Source organism: Megalops cyprinoides, chromosome 14, assembly GCF_013368585.1.
Source record: "Megalops cyprinoides isolate fMegCyp1 chromosome 14, fMegCyp1.pri, whole genome shotgun sequence".
NCBI classification, from domain to species: Eukaryota; Metazoa; Chordata; class Actinopteri; order Elopiformes; family Megalopidae; genus Megalops; species Megalops cyprinoides.
The window spans coordinates 10,416,957-10,439,409 of NC_050596.1; the positions used below are offsets into that span (position 1 = coordinate 10,416,957).

The 22,453-nt window shown below is 46.5% G+C and overlaps 2 protein-coding genes across 10 annotated transcripts in view; one reads left to right on the forward strand and one right to left on the reverse strand.

The window, feature by feature from the left end:
- Window positions 1-16,352, forward strand: part of LOC118789597 (probable ubiquitin carboxyl-terminal hydrolase FAF-X) — a 49,515-nt gene extending 33,163 nt beyond the window's left edge. For 4 of the 9 annotated variants that reach the window (XM_036546081.1, XM_036546083.1, XM_036546085.1 and 1 more), the window contains 19 exons: window positions 885-1,031; window positions 1,468-1,614; window positions 1,710-1,917; window positions 2,441-2,661; window positions 2,969-3,156; window positions 3,292-3,465; window positions 3,554-3,695; window positions 3,922-4,675; window positions 5,930-6,053; window positions 6,164-6,389; window positions 6,894-7,023; window positions 7,140-7,325; window positions 7,875-8,095; window positions 8,214-8,302; window positions 8,447-8,603; window positions 8,698-8,910; window positions 11,137-11,244; window positions 12,743-12,838; window positions 14,051-16,352. In XM_036546081.1, the coding sequence (XP_036401974.1) occupies window positions 885-1,031; window positions 1,468-1,614; window positions 1,710-1,917; window positions 2,441-2,661; window positions 2,969-3,156; window positions 3,292-3,465; window positions 3,554-3,695; window positions 3,922-4,675; window positions 5,930-6,053; window positions 6,164-6,389; window positions 6,894-7,023; window positions 7,140-7,325; window positions 7,875-8,095; window positions 8,214-8,302; window positions 8,447-8,603; window positions 8,698-8,910; window positions 11,137-11,244; window positions 12,743-12,838; window positions 14,051-14,188 (3,669 nt within the window). In that variant the 3' untranslated portion in view covers window positions 14,189-16,352. The remainder of the gene's footprint in view (window positions 1-884; window positions 1,032-1,467; window positions 1,615-1,709; window positions 1,918-2,440; window positions 2,662-2,968; window positions 3,157-3,291; window positions 3,466-3,553; window positions 3,696-3,921; window positions 4,676-5,929; window positions 6,054-6,163; window positions 6,390-6,893; window positions 7,024-7,139; window positions 7,326-7,874; window positions 8,096-8,213; window positions 8,303-8,446; window positions 8,604-8,697; window positions 8,911-11,136; window positions 11,245-12,742; window positions 12,839-14,050) is intronic. The other 5 variants (XM_036546087.1, XM_036546089.1, XM_036546088.1 and 2 more) reach the window with 3 other exon arrangements.
- A 3,236-nt stretch (window positions 16,353-19,588) lies between these two features.
- Window positions 19,589-21,742, reverse strand: LOC118788906 (60S ribosomal protein L8). Its single transcript, XM_036545103.1, has 5 exons — window positions 21,573-21,742; window positions 21,354-21,495; window positions 20,880-21,098; window positions 20,025-20,140; window positions 19,589-19,786 (listed from the first exon to the last, which is right to left on the reverse strand). The coding sequence occupies exons 1-5, from the start codon at window positions 21,708-21,710 to the stop codon at window positions 19,628-19,630; spliced, it is 774 nt and encodes a 257-aa protein (XP_036400996.1). The 5' UTR covers window positions 21,711-21,742; the 3' UTR covers window positions 19,589-19,627.
- Between the last annotated feature and the right edge of the window lie 711 nt (window positions 21,743-22,453).

The window sequence follows — 22,453 nt, forward strand, 5'->3', positions numbered from 1 at the left end:
TAAAGATTAGGACTCGTAACTGAAAGGTTGCTGGTTTGATTCCCCACTGGGGTGCTGCTGCTGTACCCTTGGGCAAGGTACTTAAACCAGAATAGCCCAAGTAAATATTCAGCTGTGTAAATGGATAACATGCATGAACTGTAACCTATATAAATTGCTCTGGATAAGAGCGTCAGCTAAATGGCAACAATGTAATGTAATGCCAAATATAACACAGTCATTCTTCCCAAGAAGCACAACAGAAAAATCATAAGGGAGGCTTACATAATAATATGTTGGACCAAAACAAACAATTACCAGACATAAGTTAATCCTCTCATACACAAAGTACATGGTCCTACTCCACATAACCAATTACACAGTTTGTAATGGGTCCTTGACACTAGCTATTGCTGGAGCCTAAGGGTTCAATGTAGAAATGCTACCCCTAAGAATAAGACTGAGCATTCTAATCCATGCCCTCTCAGCCTGCAACCGGGTTATCCTCTCATCAGCCTGCTGGAGGTACCAGCCAAGCCAGGGCTTTTCATTGTGACTGACTGGTGAAATACAAAGCGCTGTTAAAATAAGCAGCTCTCTGATCACTTTCTGCAAGTCATCCTCCATTGAAGGCACTTGTCAGCACCATCTCCTGTTCGAGTTTCGTTATCTCGAAATGATGAGGTTCGATGCTGAGGTTGGGGCTCAGAGCATGTACCTCTGAACACCCAAGCATGTAAATCAATACAAATCGATTCATAATGTATTGCATCACAGATGCGAACCTTTTGCAGCCCTTTCAACTCTTTAGTGTGGAGATGTTTGCGATTCAGTGCCGAGACTCAGAGTAGCAGACGGGTGGATTACAGCGGCGGGTCAGTGCGTGACTGTGTGTTTTCCTCCAGAGCACTGCGAAAGAGAGAGCCAAGCACGCGGGGGACTACTTCACTTTGTTAAGGCACTTACTGAACTACGCCTACAACAGCAACATCAACTTGCCCAACGCTGAGGTCCTGCTCAACAACGAGATCGACTGGTTAAAGAGGATAAGGGTAGGCTGACCAGGACCCCCCTCCTCCTCCTCACTGTCCACAGTCATTTAATGTCTCACTACTTTGTGCTGCAGAATGGTGTTCTTGGCTAATTGTTCTGTTGCCAATAAGTTTTTCCCACATAAGGAAAAAGACAGACCTAATGAATTATGTTTTGATATGTTTTATGGGTGGCAGTGTAGCATAGTGGTAAGGGGCCAGGGCTCAACTGAAAGGTTGCTGGTTCAATTCCCCACTGGGGCACTGCTGTTGCACCCTTGGGCAAGGTATTTAACCCACAATTGCCTTAGAAAATATCCAGCTGTATAAAGGGATAACTTGTAAGAATTGTGAACTGTGTAAATCACTCTGGATAAGAGCATCTGCTACATGACAACAGCGTAATGTAATGTTAGTTGCATTACGTGAACAGCAGTGTCCCTTGTGTCTCCGTTAGGATGAAGTAAAACGGACAGGGGAGACAGGGGTGGAGGAGACCATTCTGGAGGGACACCTGGGCGTCACGAAGGAGCTGCTGGCCTTCCAGACCCCGGAGAAGAAGTACTACATCGGCTGCGAGAAGGGAGGCGCGAGCCTCATCAAGGTGAGCCCGTTTCGCCCCTGGGAGCTCCACCTGACTCCGCTGCCCCCGCCCACCCAGGCGTCTGAATCGCTGCTCTGCCTCTCTTCCTTCTTCAGGAGCTGATCGATGACTTCATCTTCCCGGCCTCCAACGTGTACCTGCAGTACATGAAGAGCGGCGAGTTCCCCGCCGAGCAGGCCATCCCCGTCTGCAGCAGCCCCGCCACCATCAACGCCGGCTTCGAGCTGCTCGTCGCGCTGGCCGTCGGCTGCGTGCGCAACCTCAAGCAGATCGTCGACACGCTCACCGACATGTACTACTTAGGTACTCGCCTCCTGGGTGTTCAGTTTGAAATAATATGCATTGCGTTTCCCGCCTAACAGCAGGTGCTGCTTGATTGAGTAGTCACACTATGACTGGCCATCTTCCGAAACAGGCTGAAAATCCACCTCTTCAGACTGCATCTCGGTTCCACCTCAGTCCCCACCCCCTAACTCCTGATACTTGTATTGCTTGCTGTTTATTTTACATGTAGTATAGCCGTGTGTTTTGGATTCTTTGATCTAGTGACTGTTGGTATGGTATGGATGTATGGTTCTTGGCTTCTGTTGCCTAGCCTCGGTAGGGCTTGAATGGTGTTATGGTCACACTCACTGGTCTGGGAGTGTTGTTAGCCTGATCTGACACTACTGCTCATTCAACTTGAATGAATACAGTTGTGTTCTTTTGTGCTGGAAGTTGCTCTGGATAAGAGTGTCTGCTAAATGAACGCCATGTAATGTAATGGGACCAGTGTGAGTTCAGCAGTTCAGTCAGACTGTTTTTGGTTTTCCTCCCTGATCTCCAGGTTGTGAAGCGCTTACAGAGTGGGAGTACCTGCCGCCGGTCGGGCCCCGGCCCACCAAAGGCTTCGTGGGGCTGAAGAACGCGGGGGCCACCTGCTACATGAACTCGGTCATCCAGCAGCTGTACATGATCCCGCCCATCAGGAACGGCATCCTGGCCATCGAGGGCACGGGCAGCGACGTGGACGACGACATGTCCGGGGACGAGAAGCAGGACAACGAGGTAAGCAGCTCCACGTCTCAGCTGTTACGTCTGACACACAACCCCCTGCAAAGCTGGAGGTTTCAGCTCCTTGGTTAATAGACCTTGCCCAATGACGATGCTCATCCTTGCCCAGGACCCTGTGACTGACAAATCAGCCGTCTCCCAGCACATTGCCATGTTGGCATAGCTTGGAGCTGAGGGCAGTTATACACGTTAGAGTTTGGAAGGTCATACTTGACAGCAAAAATCCATGAAGATATTGCCTTTTTGTCAAAGGCGGATTATTTTATTATGCAAAGTAAGAGTGTCTGCGTTGCGCCCGCAGAGCAATGTGGATCCGCGGGATGAGGTGTTCAGCTATCATCAGTTCGACGACAAGCCGTCTCTCAGCAAATCGGAGGACAGGAAAGAGTACAACATCGGCGTGCTGCGCCACCTGCAGGTCATCTTCGGGCACCTGGCCGCCTCCCGGCTGCAGTATTACGTGCCGCGAGGGTTCTGGAAGCAGTTCCGGTAAGTCGTCTCCCTCCGCTCCGTTTCTGTGGGGCAGAATCATATGACCAAGGCTGAGGAGCACCTGGTATGAGAGGGTTGTGGTGCGGCTCTTCATTGAAGGGGACTGTGGTTAAGGAGTCTATCCCGCGGCAGGTTATGGGGTGAGCCGGTGAACCTCAGAGAGCAGCACGACGCCCTGGAGTTCTTCAACTCCCTGGTGGATAGCCTGGACGAGGCCCTGAAGGCGCTCGGCCACCCGGCCATGCTCAGCAAGGTCCTGGGAGGGTCCTTCGCCGATCAGAAGATCTGTCAGGGCTGTCCTCATAGGTAGGCCGGACGAGGTAACAGAGATGAAATAAGTCCGCTGTTCGGGTACGCTTGCAGTGGTGACAGTGAGCATTCATGTGTATTATAGGTATGAATGCGAGGAGTCCTTCACAACGCTGAATGTAGATATCAGGAACCATCAAAACCTCCTGGATTCGATGGAGCAGTACGTCAAAGGGGACTTGCTGGAGGGTGCCAACGCCTACCACTGTGAGAAGTGCAACAAGAAGGTACGTGTTTTCAGCAACCACTCCACTGCGCTTAGTGTTGGAACATTTCTCCAAAGCAGGGGGTATTGACCAACTTCTAATGGCTTAAAAATTAAGACTGGCGAGAAAAGACTAGCTCAGACAAGAAAAGACTAGTTTCAGCCATTTTGTTTTGGCAGTAGACAGCACTGGGGTCCAGTTTCTAGGAATCTCAATGTGTTAACAGCGATGCTATGCCTCCCCGCAGGTGGACACGGTGAAGCGGCTTCTCATCAAGAAGCTGCCGCCGGTGCTGGCCATCCAGCTGAAGCGCTTCGACTACGACTGGGAGCGGGAGTGCGCCATCAAGTTCAACGACTACTTCGAGTTCCCGCGTGAGCTGGACATGGAGCCCTACACGGTGGCGGGCGTGGCCAAGCTGGAGGGCGACGACGTCAACCCCGAGAACCAGGTGATCCAGAACGAGCCGGCCGAGAACGAGCCCCCGCCGGGCGGCTCGCGGTACCGGCTGGTGGGCGTGCTGGTGCACAGCGGCCAGGCCAGCGGCGGCCACTACTACTCCTACATCATCCAGCGCAACGGCGGCGACGGCGAGCGGAACCGCTGGTACAAGTTCGACGACGGCGACGTCACCGAGTGCAAGATGGACGACGACGAGGAGATGAAGAACCAGTGCTTCGGCGGCGAGTACATGGGCGAGGTCTTCGACCACATGATGAAGCGCATGTCCTACCGGCGGCAGAAGCGCTGGTGGAACGCCTACATCCTCTTCTACGAGCGCATGGACTCCACCGACAAGGACAGCGAGCTGGTGAAGTACATCTCGGAGCTGGCGCTCGGCGGCAAGCCGCACCAGGTCAAGATGCCCGGCGCCATCGAGTGCAGCGTGCGCAAGCAGAACGTTCAGTTCATGCACAACCGCATGCAGTACAGCCTGGAGTACTTCCAGTTTGTAAAGAAACTTCTGACCTGTAACAGTGTCTATTTAAACCCCCCTCCCGGTACGTATTTGCGCTCGCCTTGAAAAGGCGGTCTTTCGTGTTCACGTGTTTCTGAATGCCTGTATTGGTTGCCTTTGCCGTGTTTCTAAATGCCTATATAAGTTACCTTTGCAGTATTTCTAAATGCCTGTATAAGTTGCCTTTGCCCTGCTATGTAGTGCAGGTAACCCTAGATTGAGTTGATTCGGTAAGTGCTGTTTGCGGTTCCTAAGGTAGGGAACATGTCCTGTTGGGTGTGACTGGATGTTTGTGTTTGCTTTTGTTTCTTGATTCTGTAACCCTAGGCTTTGTACAGTATGAGTGGATGGCTGTCAAGCTGAAAACAGCCATTGAATGTATTTTTGGACAGGTTTAGTGTTTGTATATGACAGGTAATTAGCTGGAGGAGAAGAAAGACTCTGGTCTGGCAGGTATTGAAGCCGGTTGCTGAGGCTTTGTAACAGCATTGCGGTCGCTGTTAAAGCTGTTCAGATCTGAGGCAGATTCGGACTCTAATCGATGAAGATCCCGTCGTCATCAGCGGAAGTTAAACCCCGCTGGTTGTGCGAGTACGCGTCGGCCCGCGAAGCGCATCGATCGTAGTCTGTATGCAGCGGCCGTTGCGGCCTCTGCGACTGTGTCAGGCGCATGCTCCGCGCCCGTTCCCGTCGCAGGAGGAGCGCGTGCGGCCGCAAACCGCAGCTCGCTCTGCATCCCAACTAACACAGTAATGCATTATTAATGAAGCCGGGGCTCGGTTCGCTCTTATCGGAGCCGTGCCGCGCTGGCCGTCGACGTAGAAGTGCCAGATTTTGCACCAAGAATGTCTTGACGTTTGTCTTGTGACCGCTCACACCAGCTTTGTGTGTGTGTTTGTGTGTGTGTGTTTGTGTTTGTGTGTGTGTGTTTGTGTGTGTGTGTGTGTGTGTGTGTGTGTGTGTGTGTGTGTGTGTGTGTGTGTGTGTGTGTGTGTGTGTGAGAGAGAGAGAGAGAAATTCACCCCAAAGGCTCCTTAGCATTACTGCACATTATTGGAGTGAGTCAAGACATCAGCCTGTACTACCCATTGCTGTGTTAATGAGAAGATAGTGTGCTGCCGATTTTACCATATGACGTATTATGTTTGTGTACTGTGGAGCTCGTGACAATGAGAAGGTTTTTAGCACTCCAGCACTCTCCGTGGATTAAGAGTACTTTTGACCACACTGTCATCTGTGTTTATATTATGAAAAGGGATTTAATTCCTCTAATGTTGTTTGTGTCCTCTTTAATTAGGGCAAGATCATCTTTTGCCGGAAGCAGAGGAAATGGCTATGATTAGCATTCAGCTCGCTGCTAGGTTCCTGTTCAGCACAGGATTCCACACAAAGAAAATAGTCCGAGGCCCTGCCAGCGACTGGTGAGTTTGACGCCGCTGTGGTCTTTGAAGGCGGGACTCTGCGGCATCCTTCGGTGGTGCGATCAACCCGTCTCTCTCTCTCTCTCTCTCCCTCCCTCGCTCCCTCACAGGTACGATGCCCTGTGCATCCTCCTTCGCCACAGCAAGAATGTACGCTACTGGTTTGCACACAACGTCCTGTTCGCCTACACCAACCGCTTCTCCGAGTACCTGCTGGAGTGCCCCAGCGCCGAAGTGAGGGGCGCCTTCGCCAAGCTCATCGTCTTCCTCGCGCACTTCTCCCTGCAGGACGGACCCTGCCCGTCGCCGGTGGCCTCCCCAGGCCCGTCCAGCCAGGTACCGCCGGAGGGGCCTGTCCTATACTGATCCAATGGGGCAAAAAACAAAAAAACAGGCCAGAGCTTTTTTAAAAATGCGGGGTTGTAAAACATGATAGCTCTTTATAGTAAGACTGTCAGTATGTTCAGTACCAGTCAAATGATTGGACACACCTATTCATAGAAGGGTTTTCTTTACTGTTGTTATGAAATGTGGAAAATAGTAAAAAATAAAGACATCAAGAATATGAAATAGACCAGCATGTCTTTAAATCACCATGTCTTTGAATGCATGTTTCCCATTTTCCTTAATTAGGTGTGTCCAATCTTTTGATTGGTGCTCTATAAGCCATGGAATATAGTGCTGTATTTCCATTTTTATTTTTGTCTTTAAAAAAGTAGACATGTATTGCATGCAAGGTGAATTTTGCTCTCTCTCTCTGCCTGAGAGAGAGGGATTGCAGGTGTATTTTTTTCCCCCTGCATTTTGGTGAAACCCCTTTGCCCTCCCCCTGTGTCTCAGGCCTCTGATAACCTGAGCCTGAGTGACCACCTGCTGAGGGCGGTGCTGAACCTGCTCCGGAGGGAGGTGTCCGAGCACGGCCGGCACCTGCAGCAGTACTTCAACCTCTTCGTCATGTACGCCAACCTGGGTAAGGACCGGCCCCCTCCGCCAGGCCTCTGTGCCTCGCACCCCCCCACCCCCCCACCCCCCGCAGATCTGCGAGCCCCCTGAGCCTAACGCCCCCCCCCACCCCCTGTGCCGCAGGCGTGGCGGAGAAGACGCAGCTGCTGAAGCTGAGCGTGCCGGCCACCTTCATGCTGGTGGCCCTGGACGAGGGCCCCGGCCCCCCCATCAAGTACCAGTACGCTGAGCTGGGCAAGCTGTACACCCTGGTGTCTCAGCTGGTGCGCTGTTGCGATGTATCATCGCGTATGCAGTCTTCAATCAACGGTAAGGCCGCCGCGCCGGACTCCCGCTTTGAAGAGCGAGTGGCGATGGTCTTCCTCTTTGAACCTGGAGGCTTTGCTCCGGTGCGAGAGCTTTGAGAACGTTCCTCTGCTTGAAAGCCTTTGATCCCTGAAAGACGCTGATGCTGACTCTACATCTAGTCACTTTCAAAGCAGTCACCTCTCTGTGCAGTAATACTTGGGACCTCGAGGTTGCCATAGCATGCTCCAGTTGAAGTGCACACAGATAATGTACGGACATGTCCCCACTTGATTACATTACATTATTGTCATTTAGCAGACACTATTATCCAGAATGTGTTACATATGTTGTAGTTTTTACATGTTATCCATTTATACAGCTGGATATTTACTGAGGCAATTGTAGCAACTAAGCACCTTGTACAAAGGTACAGCAGCTGTGCCCCAGCAGAGAATCAAACTGGCAACCTTTTGTTTACAAGCCCTGCTCCTTTCCACTATGCTACACTTGATCAAACGCATGCTGCTTTAAACACCTGTAAGCGATTCACAGTAAACTCCGTTTCCCCAGGCAACCCGCCTCTTCCGAACCCGTACGGCGACCCCAACCTGTCGCAGCCCATCATGCCCCTGCAGCAGCTGGTGGCGGAGATCCTGTTCGTGCGCACCAGCTACGTGAAGAAGATCATCGAGGACTGCAGCAACTCGGAGGAGACCATCAAGCTGCTGCGCTTCAGCTGCTGGGAGAACCCGCAGTTCTCCTCCACCGTGCTGAGCGAGCTGCTGTGGCAGGTGAGGGCTTCGGCTTCAGCTTCAGCTTCAGCTTCCTCCGGGAGAACCCCTGCACTCCTCTGTAAGGGGTTAATGTTGTGTTTAAACACGTTTTGCCTTGTCCTGTCGCGATTCCCAGGTGGCATACTCCTATACCTATGAACTCAGGCCTTACCTGGACCTGCTGTTGCAGATCTTGCTCATAGAGGACTCCTGGCAGACCCACAGGTGAGTCACCGTGTGGATATCTCTCGCCGCTCCTTGTATTTCCCAAAACCTCAACTGTGCTGAGAAGTGTTGGCTTCGTGAAGATGCTTAGAATTGCAGTGCCTTTGAGCGTTGTGTGAGCGCGAAAATCTTCCGTGCCTCCAGGATCCACAACGTGCTGAAGGGCATCCCTGACGACAGAGACGGGCTCTTCGACACCATCCAGCGCTCCAAAAACCACTACCAGAAGAGGGCCTACCAGTGTATTAAGTGCATGGTGGCTCTCTTCAGCAACTGCTCGGTAGCCTACCAGATCCTGCAGGTACCGACGCTAATTCCGCGCGGCGTGCGTTGACGCGGCGTTACGGGCTTGTTTGCCGGAAACGGCGCGCTAACCCACGGTTGTGCGTTCGCAGAGCAACGGGGACCTGAAGAGGAAGTGGACGTGGGCGGTGGAGTGGCTGGGAGACGAGCTGGAGCGCAGGCCGTACTCGGGGAACCCCCAGTACACCTACAACAACTGGTCCCCGCCGGTGCAGAGCAACGAGACGTCCAACGGCTACTTCCTGGAGCGCTCCCACAGCGCCAGGATGACCCTGGCCAAGGCCTGCGAGCTGTGTCCCGAGGAGGTACCCTCACACTCCCGGCCGCCCCTCAGGGATTTTCCCCGCCCGCCACGCCATACGACTCGTGTTTTAGGCTAGAGATGACGCGCCGGGTCCCACATTTAGCACTCATCGGCAGTATCAGAGAGCGTTTGCAATTCCGTCTCCTGCAAGAGCTGCGAGTTTTGTGCTGGCACGTTTAAGCTTTATTTTTTACCGCATCTTTCCCCGCATCTTTCCTGAGCGTTTCTTCTGCTGCCACTGGCATGCTGAAGCGCGGATGAGCCCCATCATTCTTGGTGCATTTGATCTTCATCAGCACTTGCCTTTAAGATGCCATTGCTTTGTGTTCACAGTAATGTTTACCCGGTGCCTGCCGCAGTTACTCAAGCGTTGTGTGTTAGCAGCCCAAATCGTTTCAGATGAGTACACAGCTGCAGATAAGGCTTCTGTAGGTGATTTGAAGTTTGGCTTTGGAATGGGGAATGCAATGGCAGATTCAGCAGACAAATACAAAACTAAAATTGGTAATGTGATCTAGAATAACCTGTTTATTATTTTATTAATACTTTAAACACCTGCAGGCTTTGCTACACTGTTAGGTTAAAGGTAGCTGTGCACTTTTTGGATACCAGTTTCTGATGGTTGGTATATTGCGCAGTGATTTTGAAACAAGCTTTTTGGATCACATTGCTGTTATGGAAACGGTTCATTAACTAAAGTAAACGCCAGTAATGATGGGGCTAAAGTATTAAAGACAAGGATTGAAAAATCTTGTTATTCATACAGCATTTTTGTTCTCATCAGGAAGTTGCTCATTTCAGCTTTTGAGGAAATGGTGTCACTTTGCTGATTTACATTTATTTTATTATTTTTAGCTATTTTGCATGCGCTTCTCATTTTCAGACTTAAAAGCCAACAATCACCAATACTGAGGCCATACAATTTTATTTTATTTACATTTTCCTCAATTGACATGTGTCTCTGCTGCAAGCCCTAGTATTTGATGAGACAATGAGCTAACGTTATTGGCAACCACACGTTTTCTGTAATATTTAAGGTGAAGCTAAGGTAGTGTTTCTTGGCCTTGGTCTAGGAGCTCTGTGTATGCTGGTGTTGATTCCAGCTGGTTTTAATTGTACGGCTTTAATAGCTGTTGAATACTGATCTGAATTGTGTTGAACATCTTTTTACATAATAGTCTGCCATGTAAAAGAAATTGTTGGAGGTAGTTGTTCTAGTAAACACAAGTAAAACATTTTTTTCAACATTGTTGATAATATCTGGCTCTTGAATTCAGAATGGCTATGAAAATTGAAAAACAAGTCCATTTTATAAAATTGTTACTAATTTAAGTGGCACAATGAACAATGAACAGAAGCAAGTTAAATGTAACTAGTATCTTTCAACTTCCATAAACAAACTACATATTTTTTCTAAAGACTATATTGTTTCTATAGACTCACTTAGATAACTGTCAAATTATGTCTAAGTTACATGTCATACATAACTAATTGACAGTTCAGTTTGAATAAAGGATAGTGTACATAGTATATCCCCAGGAGTTGAGCAAAACAGTTCAAAGGCATGACTATTTGAAATTATTGTCAGAAAATGTGTATAGTAAAACGATTATAGATGCAGTGTTAAGGTTTTAGAAGTTAGTTATATATTTCATATATTGTATTTTTCATATGTTAACTTGTGCTTTTTGTCTCTCTAATTAGTTGTTGGAGTCCTCACTATTACTTAAAATTGATTTTTTCTGTATAGAATGTGTTGTCTGGTAGTAGAAGTATTTTGGAAACTTCAGCTGTGGAGACTACTCAGAAATCTTTCGTTCTCAGTTTACTATAGGTAGGGCTTTGAGTTTTCGATAATCTTAATTATACATTTTCTGGTAGCTTTTCTCCCCCCCTTTCAGATTGTTGATTGTTTAATTTCTTAGTTCGTTCATCAAGCTCTTTGAATAGTTTTTTTCCCCTTGCTTTTTATATATTATTTCAATTTCTTTTCAAATAGATGGCTTCATTTTTTTTTTTTTTGCCCAACAAGTAAGCAGTCCAGTCAAATAAGCTATAGGAGTACGTTTTGTTTGCATTCAAATTGATATTGACTATAAGAATGTAGAATATAGGCAAGACTCGAATTAGAAGCTACGGCTTAAAGAAGGAAACTGCTGGAGAATCCACCCTTGTATCGTTTATCGGCACTTGTTTATATGCGATGTTAACTGCCGTTTCAACGTAGTGTCACTTAACGAAGCATGAGGTGCTGTCCGAAGAGGACGCTGCGCGGAAATCGTCCTCGCCGCAGCGGCTTTTGCCAGGGGAGGTGACAGGACAGCAGCCGCACACTGTAAGATTCGAGTCCCGGCGGGAAAGCTTCCCGCCGCTCCCGCCATCTCCGCATTACCTTGGTGTTCACAGGGCATGGTGCAGCACAGTTCATTCTGAAGAGAGCTCTGACTGAGCTGTAATCTTCATTTTAATGTTTTTTTTTCTTTTTCTTTTTTTTTTTTCCAAAAGCAATCCCTTCTTCCACTTGCCTTCCCCCACAAAAAAATGATAGCCTTTTGGAAAGTGATCGAAAACTCCAAGCCTTGTCTATAGTGGTGAAAACACTTTGATTTTTTTTTTTTTTTTTACATTGTTGCTTGTTTCATTAAAAAAGAGATTCTTTTTATTTTTTGTATTTTTAGATTAATGTATTGAATAAGCTTGGTTGGCTGTGCTTCAGGTTCTTCAGTTTTGAGTGTAATGTGCACAGATTATAGTCATTATAGTCATAGTCGTAGTCATATAGTCAGAGGATTTCTTAGCTTTTCATGGCGTTTGGTTTTTGGGTAATTCTACTGTTCTTACAGCAGTCGAATTAATGCGCATTGCATGTCTTTTTCTCTCAAACAAACCGTTCATAATGTGGAATTAATTATTTTAAACAGTAAAAATTGAATGTGGTGTTTTAGATTTTTCTCAGCATGCCACTACCTACTACATAAAGATGGTCATCCTTTTGGATTTAATTATTTGCACATAATGTGATTTCACAATATAGAAATATTTGTATATTTTTCAACTAATATTTGAATATTTTCCAACTTACCTTTTCATGCCCACCGGTAAGCATTGCTTGATCCTTTGGATTCATAAAGCAACTGCAATATATGTAGATTCCCTTATGTGGTATTAAATCCGGTGAAAACTGAACCTGTCAGAAACAACTGACATGGCTAGCACCATGTGGCCTTATCGTAGCACTGTGAGGAGTAGCTGGCATTCTGTTCATCTGAGCACTTACAGCCCACCTCTAACATCATAGCACAAGACACTGAGCCTATGCAAGCCTGCATGTCTTTCAGTCACAAGTATTGACATTGAACTTTTTCCTTCAAAGGCTGATTTGTGTCATAAGTGTACATTTTTGTGTTTATCATACCATTTGTCATATTTGTACCATGTGCTTATTTGTATGTAGCCGGAGAGCATTGATTTTCATGTTGAAATTTCACTTTCTTTTATCTCTAGTTCACACCTAAATATGACAATGATTATTTAACAATCTGGATGTAGAGCTGACCAATAAGATCTTAAAATGGGTGTCTTGTCTGTAATGCTCACCAGTCAGGGATGCAGTCAGTTGAACAGGTTCTACCTAATCATTGGCTTTATATCCAATACATATATCATTGAATCATAAATGAATATTTACATTTTGTTATGTAAAATGTTTAAAATGTTTTCAGAGAAACTGAATGAGAAAGCAGGAGCTTAACACATTTTTGACGTGTACGTGTTGGTGTTCTGTGGCCTTTGTGAGTCAAGGTGATTGAATGTTTGTTCCTTTTATTTCCCAGGAGCCTGATGACCAGGAAGCACCTGATGACCATGACTCCTCCCCCCCTGAAGACACCACCCTCTACCCCCACTCCCCAGGAACACAGTATCAGCAGGTACCCATAGCCTCTGACGTTGCTCTCGGTGTCCCGCAGAATGCCAGCATTTTTACCAGTTAGCTGCCACGCGAACAGGTGCTTCAGATAAAGCCAGAATTTTGCTGGCATTTCATTTAAAGCAAATGTGCGCCCGTTTTTCGTGTATTAATGTCAGTAACGGGCAACTGAAACCGCCATTCACTCAGTGTGAAAAACTGGCTGTTTAACAGTGTATACATTGGCTCGTGACGGTTGGCTGAGAGACAGCAAGCACTTTCACTGTTTAGGCACAGGCTGTGGGGTGTGCTCTGACTGCAGATTTAGCTTCTTGTGCAGTACTACCTCCATTTGATACGTTCCCCTCCCACAGTGCTTCACACATTTCAGTAATCCACAGAAGTACCATGTGGGATCTTTCATCCAGCACAGCCCAGAGGACACATCAGCATTTTGCGGCACTGGTCACTAGCGTGATTGGAAGTCAGTTGGAAATTTCAGCATTTTTTGGTGTGAAAGCGGCTTTTGTCTGCAGGGGAACGCAGCCGCCACAATACAAGCGATTGTTTTTTTTTTTTTTTTTTCTTCTCCACGTCAGAATCCCAATGTGCTTCTTCTTGGACTCTCTTGTTGGCTCCTCCTGACTAACGAGGGCCAGACTTGACACCAGCATGCAGTGGAATGCATTTTAACAAGTGGAAATGCTTGTAACAGTGCTGTTGATTATCTCAAAATATGTATAAAGTGTAAGCAAAGGTTGTTTCATGTTTTTTAAGCAGGCCTAATGCTACCCTTGTACGGCACAATGAAACTGTGGGGGGGGGGGGGGGAAGGGGGTACGTGAAGTGTTTATTATATATAAACGACCTTCAAAAATTAACACCTTAAAATTAAAGAACTGTGACATTTTACGTGTAGGATTACGTTGTGTTTTGCATTCTGTGATCTAGTGACAGATATATGGTAGCGTGTATACTTTGTTTCTAGACTGTCTAGTCAAGTTGCTGAAGTTAACTTGCAGTAGGACTTGACTAGTGTTATGCTCACGCTCGCTGGTGTGGGAGTGCTGTTAGCCTGGTCTGACACTGTTGCTCATTCAGCTTGAATGGATACTCTTACGTTCTGTTGTGCCGGAAGTCGCTCTGGATAAGAGCGTTGGCTAAATGCATGTAATGTGATGTAATGCAGCATGCTTTTAACCTGATGGCGCTCTCTGCCTCTCTGTGATTCCAGCAGAATAATCACCCCCACGGCCAGCCCTACACGGGCCCAGCAGCACAGCACATGAACAACCCCCAGCGCCCGGGCCCGCGAGCACAAGAGAACTGGGAGGGCGGCGAGGAGGTGGCCCCGACCCAGACGAAAGAGTAGCGCCGGGATGGGCCCCCGCCCCCCTCCGCCCCGCGCACGTCCCCTTCCTCACCCGTTCTCTCCACCGAAGACTCGCGACCCAAGCGCAAGACCAGGCCTTACAGTTCGCCACCTCTCCAGGTCCCATCGTGTCGACACTTTAACTCTTTGTATTGAACCTGGAGCGGAGAGTCTACTCGCTGTCTGCCCTGCAGAGTATAGCTGTCCGAGATATAACCCGCCTGCAGTGGAAAGTGTATAGTGTCGTTAATAAAACCAGGCCTGACGCTCATGTGTAAATGGCAAAGGTGTACATAGTATGTTTATGTCTGACTGTTCAGTTCACACAGCAAGACTCTGTGTTGCTGTTGGAAACTTGCGGATCTATGGAAAAAAAAAAATTATATATATATATATATCTACAAAGACAAAAAAACCCTTTTTGCTTTTATGGCCTGTGCTCAACAGTGAGGTGTGGTCTGCCTTTCGGCAGTTTGGGTCAGCTCAGTCTAAGGAGAACAGGCATTAATCCATGTCAGCCAACTAGATCATGCCAGATCAACCACCTGGAGCTGGGTTTTGGGTATGGGGGTATTTGAAATGGTTGGGTTAACCTTTGACACTTGGTTGATGTGGAAAGCAGTGATGTAAACGTTGCTCTAGATCATTCATTGCCTTTCATTCTGGTATTAATTCAGTCATTTTTCGAAAAAAGCTCTAGTTAAATAACGCTGTAACATTTAGCATGGCTTCACACCACATTAGCGTAGCCCGAGGGGAAGTCTTTGATCATAACACTGCAGCAACTGTAGTCCCGAATCGACAGCCTGTTTTTTGGGGGCTCTCCCTATCCGTTTCCTCTCGCACATCGACGGCGACCTTCCGAAAACCAACGTAAGCATAAGTGGCTTTTTAAATTGCACATACATTCTTCAGATTTAACGTCTGAAAGTCAAGTTGTGGTGGGACGATAAAACACATTTTCAATAATAGGAATTTTAAAAAGGAAAAAAATATATATATGCAACATTTTGCTATGCCAGGATTCCTGAAGCATAACAGACTGTAGTTCGTGTGCTTAATTTGTTTTTTTTTTTTTTTTTTTTTGTTTCTTTGGGATAGATCCATCTCTTAGATAAATTTCTGGACACTTTCCAGTCACTGCACCACAGACAGTGGTGCAGTGAAGTGAAGGGCCTCGCCTCGATTCCACACATGCACAGTTCTACTTGAACACAGGCATTGTCTTAGAACTCTTCACCTGTGGGGGATAAAAAAAAGCAGGGTTGTATCATAAAAATAACTGCTTGATAGTCACGTTGCAACTGTTCTAGGTCTCGCTAAGTACAGCATCATTCTTTAGGATTTAAAGGAAATCATCAGTAAATACTGTATTTAATTGGTAACTTGAATGTGTATTTTTTTGGATTTTGTTAAATACCAAATACCCTCCCCCCTGCAAAAGGAAAGAATCAGCCCACCCCATAGTATATTTAAATATTTTGCTGTTTTATTTTATAGAAATTATTTTGCTGAATTTCACGAAGAATAGAATTTGATTTAAGAGGAACATTTTTGTCCTTGTGTTATTTTTAAAGAGGATATTGACTGTACCGAGTTCTGCGCCCTGTTCTGCCGACTTTTGTTTTGGCCATGGTGTGACGTTGAATTCTGGAGCTACGGTCGCCATGTGAATTTTCACTCTGTGAAGTTTTTTTTGTGCACAGAAATATAAAAAAAAAAATAATAATAAAAAAGCGTTGCGCCCATTAGCAAGAATAAAGACAAATGGAATCTTGACACTGTTAACGGTCTCATATTTTATTTATGGTACATTGTAAATACACTGTGCACGTAACAAAACCACGTGACGGATCATCGAAGGCGGGGAGCGTCTGATCTGCGGAAGGCGGGAGGAGCGGAGGACACCTTTTCGGAGCGCGTGGATTTGCGTGTGGAAGGGTTGGCCTGAAGAGTCTGCCAAAAACCAAAAAAAAAAACTTGGCCTATGTAGGTGTCATTTTTCCATTGTGCTGTGTGGGCTCGTGGAGGAGCATGCTGCATGGAGCTAAGCATGCTGGGAAAAGCGCAGCAGCTGGAGAACCTGGGGGGCTGTGTACAGAGACTGCCCCCCCCCCCCTCACGCAAAATGCACCACAGGCCATTTTGTTTTCACATTCTGTTTTTTCAGGGGACAAAAAAGTTTTTTTTTTTTTTTTTTTAACCTGTAAGGTCTTACTATTTGATTTTTTTTTTTTGTTTTGGTTGATTGATTTTGTAAGTGTTCTCAGATTGGATTATTGCCTTCTGACTTAAGTTTGTTTTAATTATTCTGAAGTTTTTTTTTTGAGAAACATGCATGGATATTAAAAACCCCTTGATCTGCCTTTGAGCACTGTACGAAAAAACCCAGCACACTGTAAAAATCACACTTTAAAGAGGAATAAACAGAGGCCGCCTTTGGATTGCTCCTTGCTGTGTGGCGCTCTTCCACCCTCTCCAGCCCCCGGTGTCTGCCCTGCCCCTCGCCCACCCCCCCCTCACCGCTGGCAGTGTGGAAAAGCCCCCCCGTGTGTGCCTGGAAGGATCCCCCCCACCCCAGGGAGCGAGCGGATGTACGAGACTGTGTGGTCACCCCCACCCCCCCCGTCCGCGGTCTCGCCCCCCGAGCCGACGGAACAGCTCTCCGTGGGTCACGACACGCTCGTGTCCTTGTAGCAAGAAACGTTTTCGACATACTAGTCTCTGTTCATCAGCACTGACTAAGTGATTTTTAAAACCTTTTGTTTTTAAAGGTTTGAGACTCATTGTTTTTTGTATTAACCCGCAAGCTCCCTACCTTTGTTGTTGACTCCACCAACATTTTGAAGAATGCATTGTAAGAGGTGATTAAAGATTGTCCTTTTGAATTTGTTTGGTGTATATCTTCATTTCCAGTAGTAGTAATTTTAGGTCTTAGAATGGGCCAGTGTATTAATATATTTACATATATAATGGAAGTATACTCGGATACAATTTGGGTTTCCTCTGAAGTAGGAAATTGCAGCAACAGGTTCCAGCTTAACCTCTGAAAATTTAGACTCCTTAATAAAGGTTCCAGCAAAATTGAGTATATAAGATCGTTTGCAATATGAATATGTCTTGAACAAAAATCTTTACCAAGTGGTTTTCAAATAATTCAAAATAAAAATAAATGTAAATGAAAATGAAGGTGCCCCCAAGCATGGCCACTTGCAACCAAAAATATGCTGTCATAACATGTTCAATGATTCCCGTTCCTATCTAGTGTTAACTTTGTTTGGCTGTTGTTACGTCACGTTATTGGCATTTAGCAGAAGCTCTTACCCAGAACAACTTGGGTTACAATTTTTTTTTACGTTATCCATTTATATTATTGAATGATATCCATTTATATTTACTGAAGCAATTCTGAAACAACAGCTGTGCCCTAGCAGGGAATCAAACCAGCAACCTTTCAATTACAACTTATGCTCCCTACCACAGTGCTACACTGCCGCCCCAGCTGCTCTACTTGTGGGTTCAGAGAAATCGCCTCACTGCTGAGTGAGAATCGCTAGCTATGTGCAGAATGATAGAAGTGTGTTAGTAGGCTGAGTGGGAAACGCCTCTTTAGAGGGGCAGCCTGCCAAGGCTCGCAGGTCCAGGATCAGCGCCCTGATGCGGTTAGCCAAAGTGCCGCCCTCCTCAGGCTAAAGCGGCCTGACCTTGGTGCCAGACCGGCGGGAGGTTTCTGAAGAGCTGATCTGGAGCCTGCTGTGAAACTCTAATAGTGGCAGATTAGAGAAGCCCCGCCGTGTGCAAGCTCCATCATCTGACTCTGGGACAGCACTCAGGCATTCAGCGCGCATCCTCACGCCCGCTGCCAGCAGCGTGCTCAATCAGATGAATTCATTACACACTGCCTCGCTTCAGCTCTCTGCAGCTGGGCTCAGGAAGGGCCTAGCAGTGCGGCTTTACAGCCTTAAAGATCACGTTCAGAATTACCATTCTCCAGAACTGTTCCATCTCTGAGAGTCCGTGAATGCGGTGCTAAATTGTGGAATTCAATGTGAAAAATAGCCAAATGAATTTAAAATTTACAAACCAAATGTGTGGAGACAAATTACACCGATATTTTACGAACCCATGCTCTAGAACAGCTGTTGTCTGAGTATTATGAAAATTCTGATATTCCTGTATATCCAGTACACGCTTATTTAAGAACACTTGCCAGTGCTGCAATGAAGATATCTTTTGCAGTACTAACGTATGTAGATAGGCTGCCATACACGGAAAACTGCATTTTTTCCTTCCTATTGAAATGCAGTCGATTAGTCATGCTATTAGCTCCCTCTAGTGGCAGAATGGTGCAGTTGTTGCGGATACAGAAAGTGGATGAAGACAACAGCAACAGTCCCACCCACCTGTTCCTGGACAGATGTGTATGAGGGCATTGCTGGGAGCATTGTTAGCAGGTATCTGTAGGTGTATCTGTAGGCCCACCTCCACCAGAACCGGGACTGTTCTGGTGGAGGTGGGCTGCTCCCCACTGAAGACCCAAGGATATTCATGAGGGGTCTTTGCCACAAGCCCCAAGAGAGGAAAAATAAAGCCAGCAGTAGGTAAGGACATAGTGCACAACCACCACCTTGGAATCTTGTGAAATGAGTAAGCGGTAGCATGTGAGCAAGTAGGAACACCGATCAGGCTACAGAGGTCTGGTTAATTTGGGAGACAGCAGGCAGTTATTGGAGAGGCCATCCCAAAGGGCAACTCCACAGTTTAGATGAGCTGTTGATCAATTTAGTTCCTATTCATGTGTATGTAGCTGAAATGTGGCCAAAACAAATAGATCAAGCATTTAATGTTTCAGCCTTTCAACATGTCCCTCTGTAGCTACCTGCAAAAGTGAATTGCAGCTTTTCTTTTTTACACAAATAATCGCTTTAAGGGATGGGAATGTGCTTCAAAGTAGACAGAATATTGCCCAGCTTGCATTCAAACTAAATTAAGAAATCTAAAAGTCAACGCTGGCAAGTCAAGTTATACCCCACCCACTTTCCTCACTCAAATGAAAATAACGAGATCAGTGTCCTAAAACTTTTTCAAAATGAATCGGCAAATTCTACAAGATGCAGATTCAAATGATAATGGCGTTATTATCCCTGCTTCCAAATTTTACAGTTACATTTATTTATCAGATGCTTTTATCCAAAGTGACGTATGAAAGTGCATACAGTAAATATCTATTCAAATCTATTCAAACATGATCTGGAAATACCAGGGACAATCTCATTCCAATTTGGTACGAAATTTCACACAGTAATAAGGCAGTAAAAGAATTACTCAACATTTCATATAATTTGTCACTGGCAGACCTACAGAGAGGGCGGACACAAGAATGACCCAGCTTCAGCAAGCTTGGTTTTTAGAACATATTTTATTAAGAAGATAAGCACATTAGTTCTCCTTCTCCTGGACGGTCTTGGTTCCACGCAGTCTGCCGGTACGACGGGCAGCGATGAGACCGACCTTACGCCCGGCGGGCGCGTCCCTCCTGATGGTAGAGGGCTTGCCGATGTGCTGATGGTTACCACCACCGAAGGGATGTTCAACAGGCTGGAAGGAAAGGAAGGTCAAAGGTCAGCCCCACTGCACCACACTGCCCTCCCCATCACTGAACAACACTACACACGTATCACTGTATGCACAGGCCAAACTAATTTGACAAGCTTCTGTTTAACCAAATACATAGCAAAGGTTCCTTTCAGCCTGCAGTATGGGCCTCTGGAAGAGAGTGCTGCTCTATCCAGGAGGGTGATTGAACACAGCGAGTAAAGCCGAGGTCAACACTCACGTTCATGGCCACACCACGGACACGAGGCCAGCAGTTCCTCTTGGCCTTGTACTTGTGGTAGGCACGGCCTGCCTTCAGGATGGGCTTGTCGATACGACCACCACCAGCGACGACACCTGAAAAACGACATGCGCACGATCAACACCAAGGCTCTCAATAAGGAATGCTTATGTCTGAAATTCTAAAACGGCAACTACGCAAGAAAGTTAATCCAGACAGGAATTTAACCCGATGCACTCGAAAATACAAAATTAGGCCTGTTTTCTGGACCGGCTTGTTTCAAATCAGTGTTCAAAAGACTATGATGTAAAAGATGGCTTGAACACCAAAACTGACGTTGTAAACATGCCACTGACGTCATCTTCATTTTTCTGACTTCTGTTTAGAAGATTAATAATGAATATTAGTTTCCATTAATACAACACAGCCTCCCAGAATGCTTTTACGACCCTTGTTAATATGCCAAAATCATTTAGTCAACTGGAATACGCTCTTCTCCACAGCAGCTTGCAAAGCAACACTTTTGGGGCATTAGTTCATTATCTATGTTTTATATACATAATCATCACTTTACAAATCATATGCAATCAGGACAGCTCATGATGCATTAAGGTCACGCGGTTTTGACCATTGACCATCCTTTCACAAACACATAAAAACACGGTCCAAGTTATATGTGATTCAGATGACCAAACAGGCATCACTACAAATCCAGTCAAGACTTCTAACTCCTATTGAAAATGAAGACAACCAAATGCAGCCGACACAAAGATCCAATTCACAGTCCAAACCAAATCCCATGTTGAGCAAGTGGACTGAACCTGTTAGAGCTCGGCTGGCGGAGTTCGTTCTTACCGACAACGGCTCTGTTGGCAGAGGAGATGACCTTCTTGGAGCCAGAGGGCAGCTTGACTCTGGACTTCTTGGTTTCGGGGTTGTGGGAGATGACGGTGGCGTAGTTGCCGGACGCGCGGGCCAGCTTGCCGCGGTCGCCGGGCTTCTCCTCCAGGCAGCAGATGATGGTACCCTCGGGCATGGTGCCCACGGGCAGCACGTTGCCGATGTTCAGCTGAGCTGCAGAGGGGGGAGAGAGGAGCAGGCCGGTCAGTTCGGACTGAACGCTGACCGAGGCAAAGAGGGTCACCTCGTCCACCGACCACATTCACGACAACTGCCTTCAAACATCCATACACAGGACTACTACTACAGAGGACTCCCATGCAGGAGGCCTGAGGACTACTCAAGTAACTGTCCTAACACCTTGTTAACAGACCCATGGCAACATGTGGATATATGGACAGTTTCTGAGGTTACTCCGGGTATTCTTACCCTTCTTGCCGCAGTAGATGAACTGGCCAGTGTGGATACCCTCAGCGGCAATGAACAGCTCCGTCCTCTTCTTAAACCTGTACGGGTCACGGAAGACCACCTTAGCCAGGGGGGCTCCACGGCCGGGGTCGTGGATGATATCCTGAGGGCAGAGGAGATGGTCAAATCGTACTCTATCACACGCTCTTCTTCTGGAAGCTTTGATTCTGATCCGCTTACCTTCACGATTCCCTTAATGTAGCCATGGCGTTCAGCGAAGTCGATGTGCCGGAGTTTAGCAGCACCTTTCCTGTGCTTGACATGGGCTTTGAAGACGGAGCCCGCACCTTTTCTCTGTCCCCTGATCACACGTCCCATTGTGAACTACAATGACAGTAAAAAAGGAAAACTTAAGTGCCAAAACCCACGTGCATGCAGAAACACTGACCTGCTTCAAATTGCATGATCTCGTAGCTAGCTGTAACGTTTAATGTATGCTTATAAACTGTGCAGTGGCCCACAATAGGCATTACTAGTTATTCAGATCACTTACACCTTTCATATATGGTGCCACCGTTAACCGGTTGTCAAATAATTCACTTACGTAGCATGTAGCTAACCTGAATGCTGCCAAAGCAAACGTATACCAATACGCAGAGGTGTAAATTCAAGATTATTTGCTATTTAACTTTAACTACTGCTTAAAAGAAAAAAGAAACCTTCTTCGTTCTTCTTGATCGGGTCTCGGTACATGTTTAAACGTGTGCCCCGGCTAGTAGGCTAATATTTCTAGGTTAGGTACATCCACTAGACAGCTAGCCTAGGGTCAACATTGGCTACATAGCACATTTTCACGAAAAGTAGGCTCCTACACCACTACGCGTATTCCCAAGCACAGCAGTTAGAGATCTAGCTACCCAATGTCATAATTAAGGCGAATAAAAGACACATTTAGCTGAATACAACAGAACTGAATCTGTGAAATGCATCGGCAGAGTCGTGTTAGCTGCACACTGGTCCACACGAACACAGCAAATATACCAAAGTTTTAATTGTAAAAATTCACCACTATGATACTTCAAAAAAGCACAGACACATTACTGAAGTGCTATTCTGTCTGA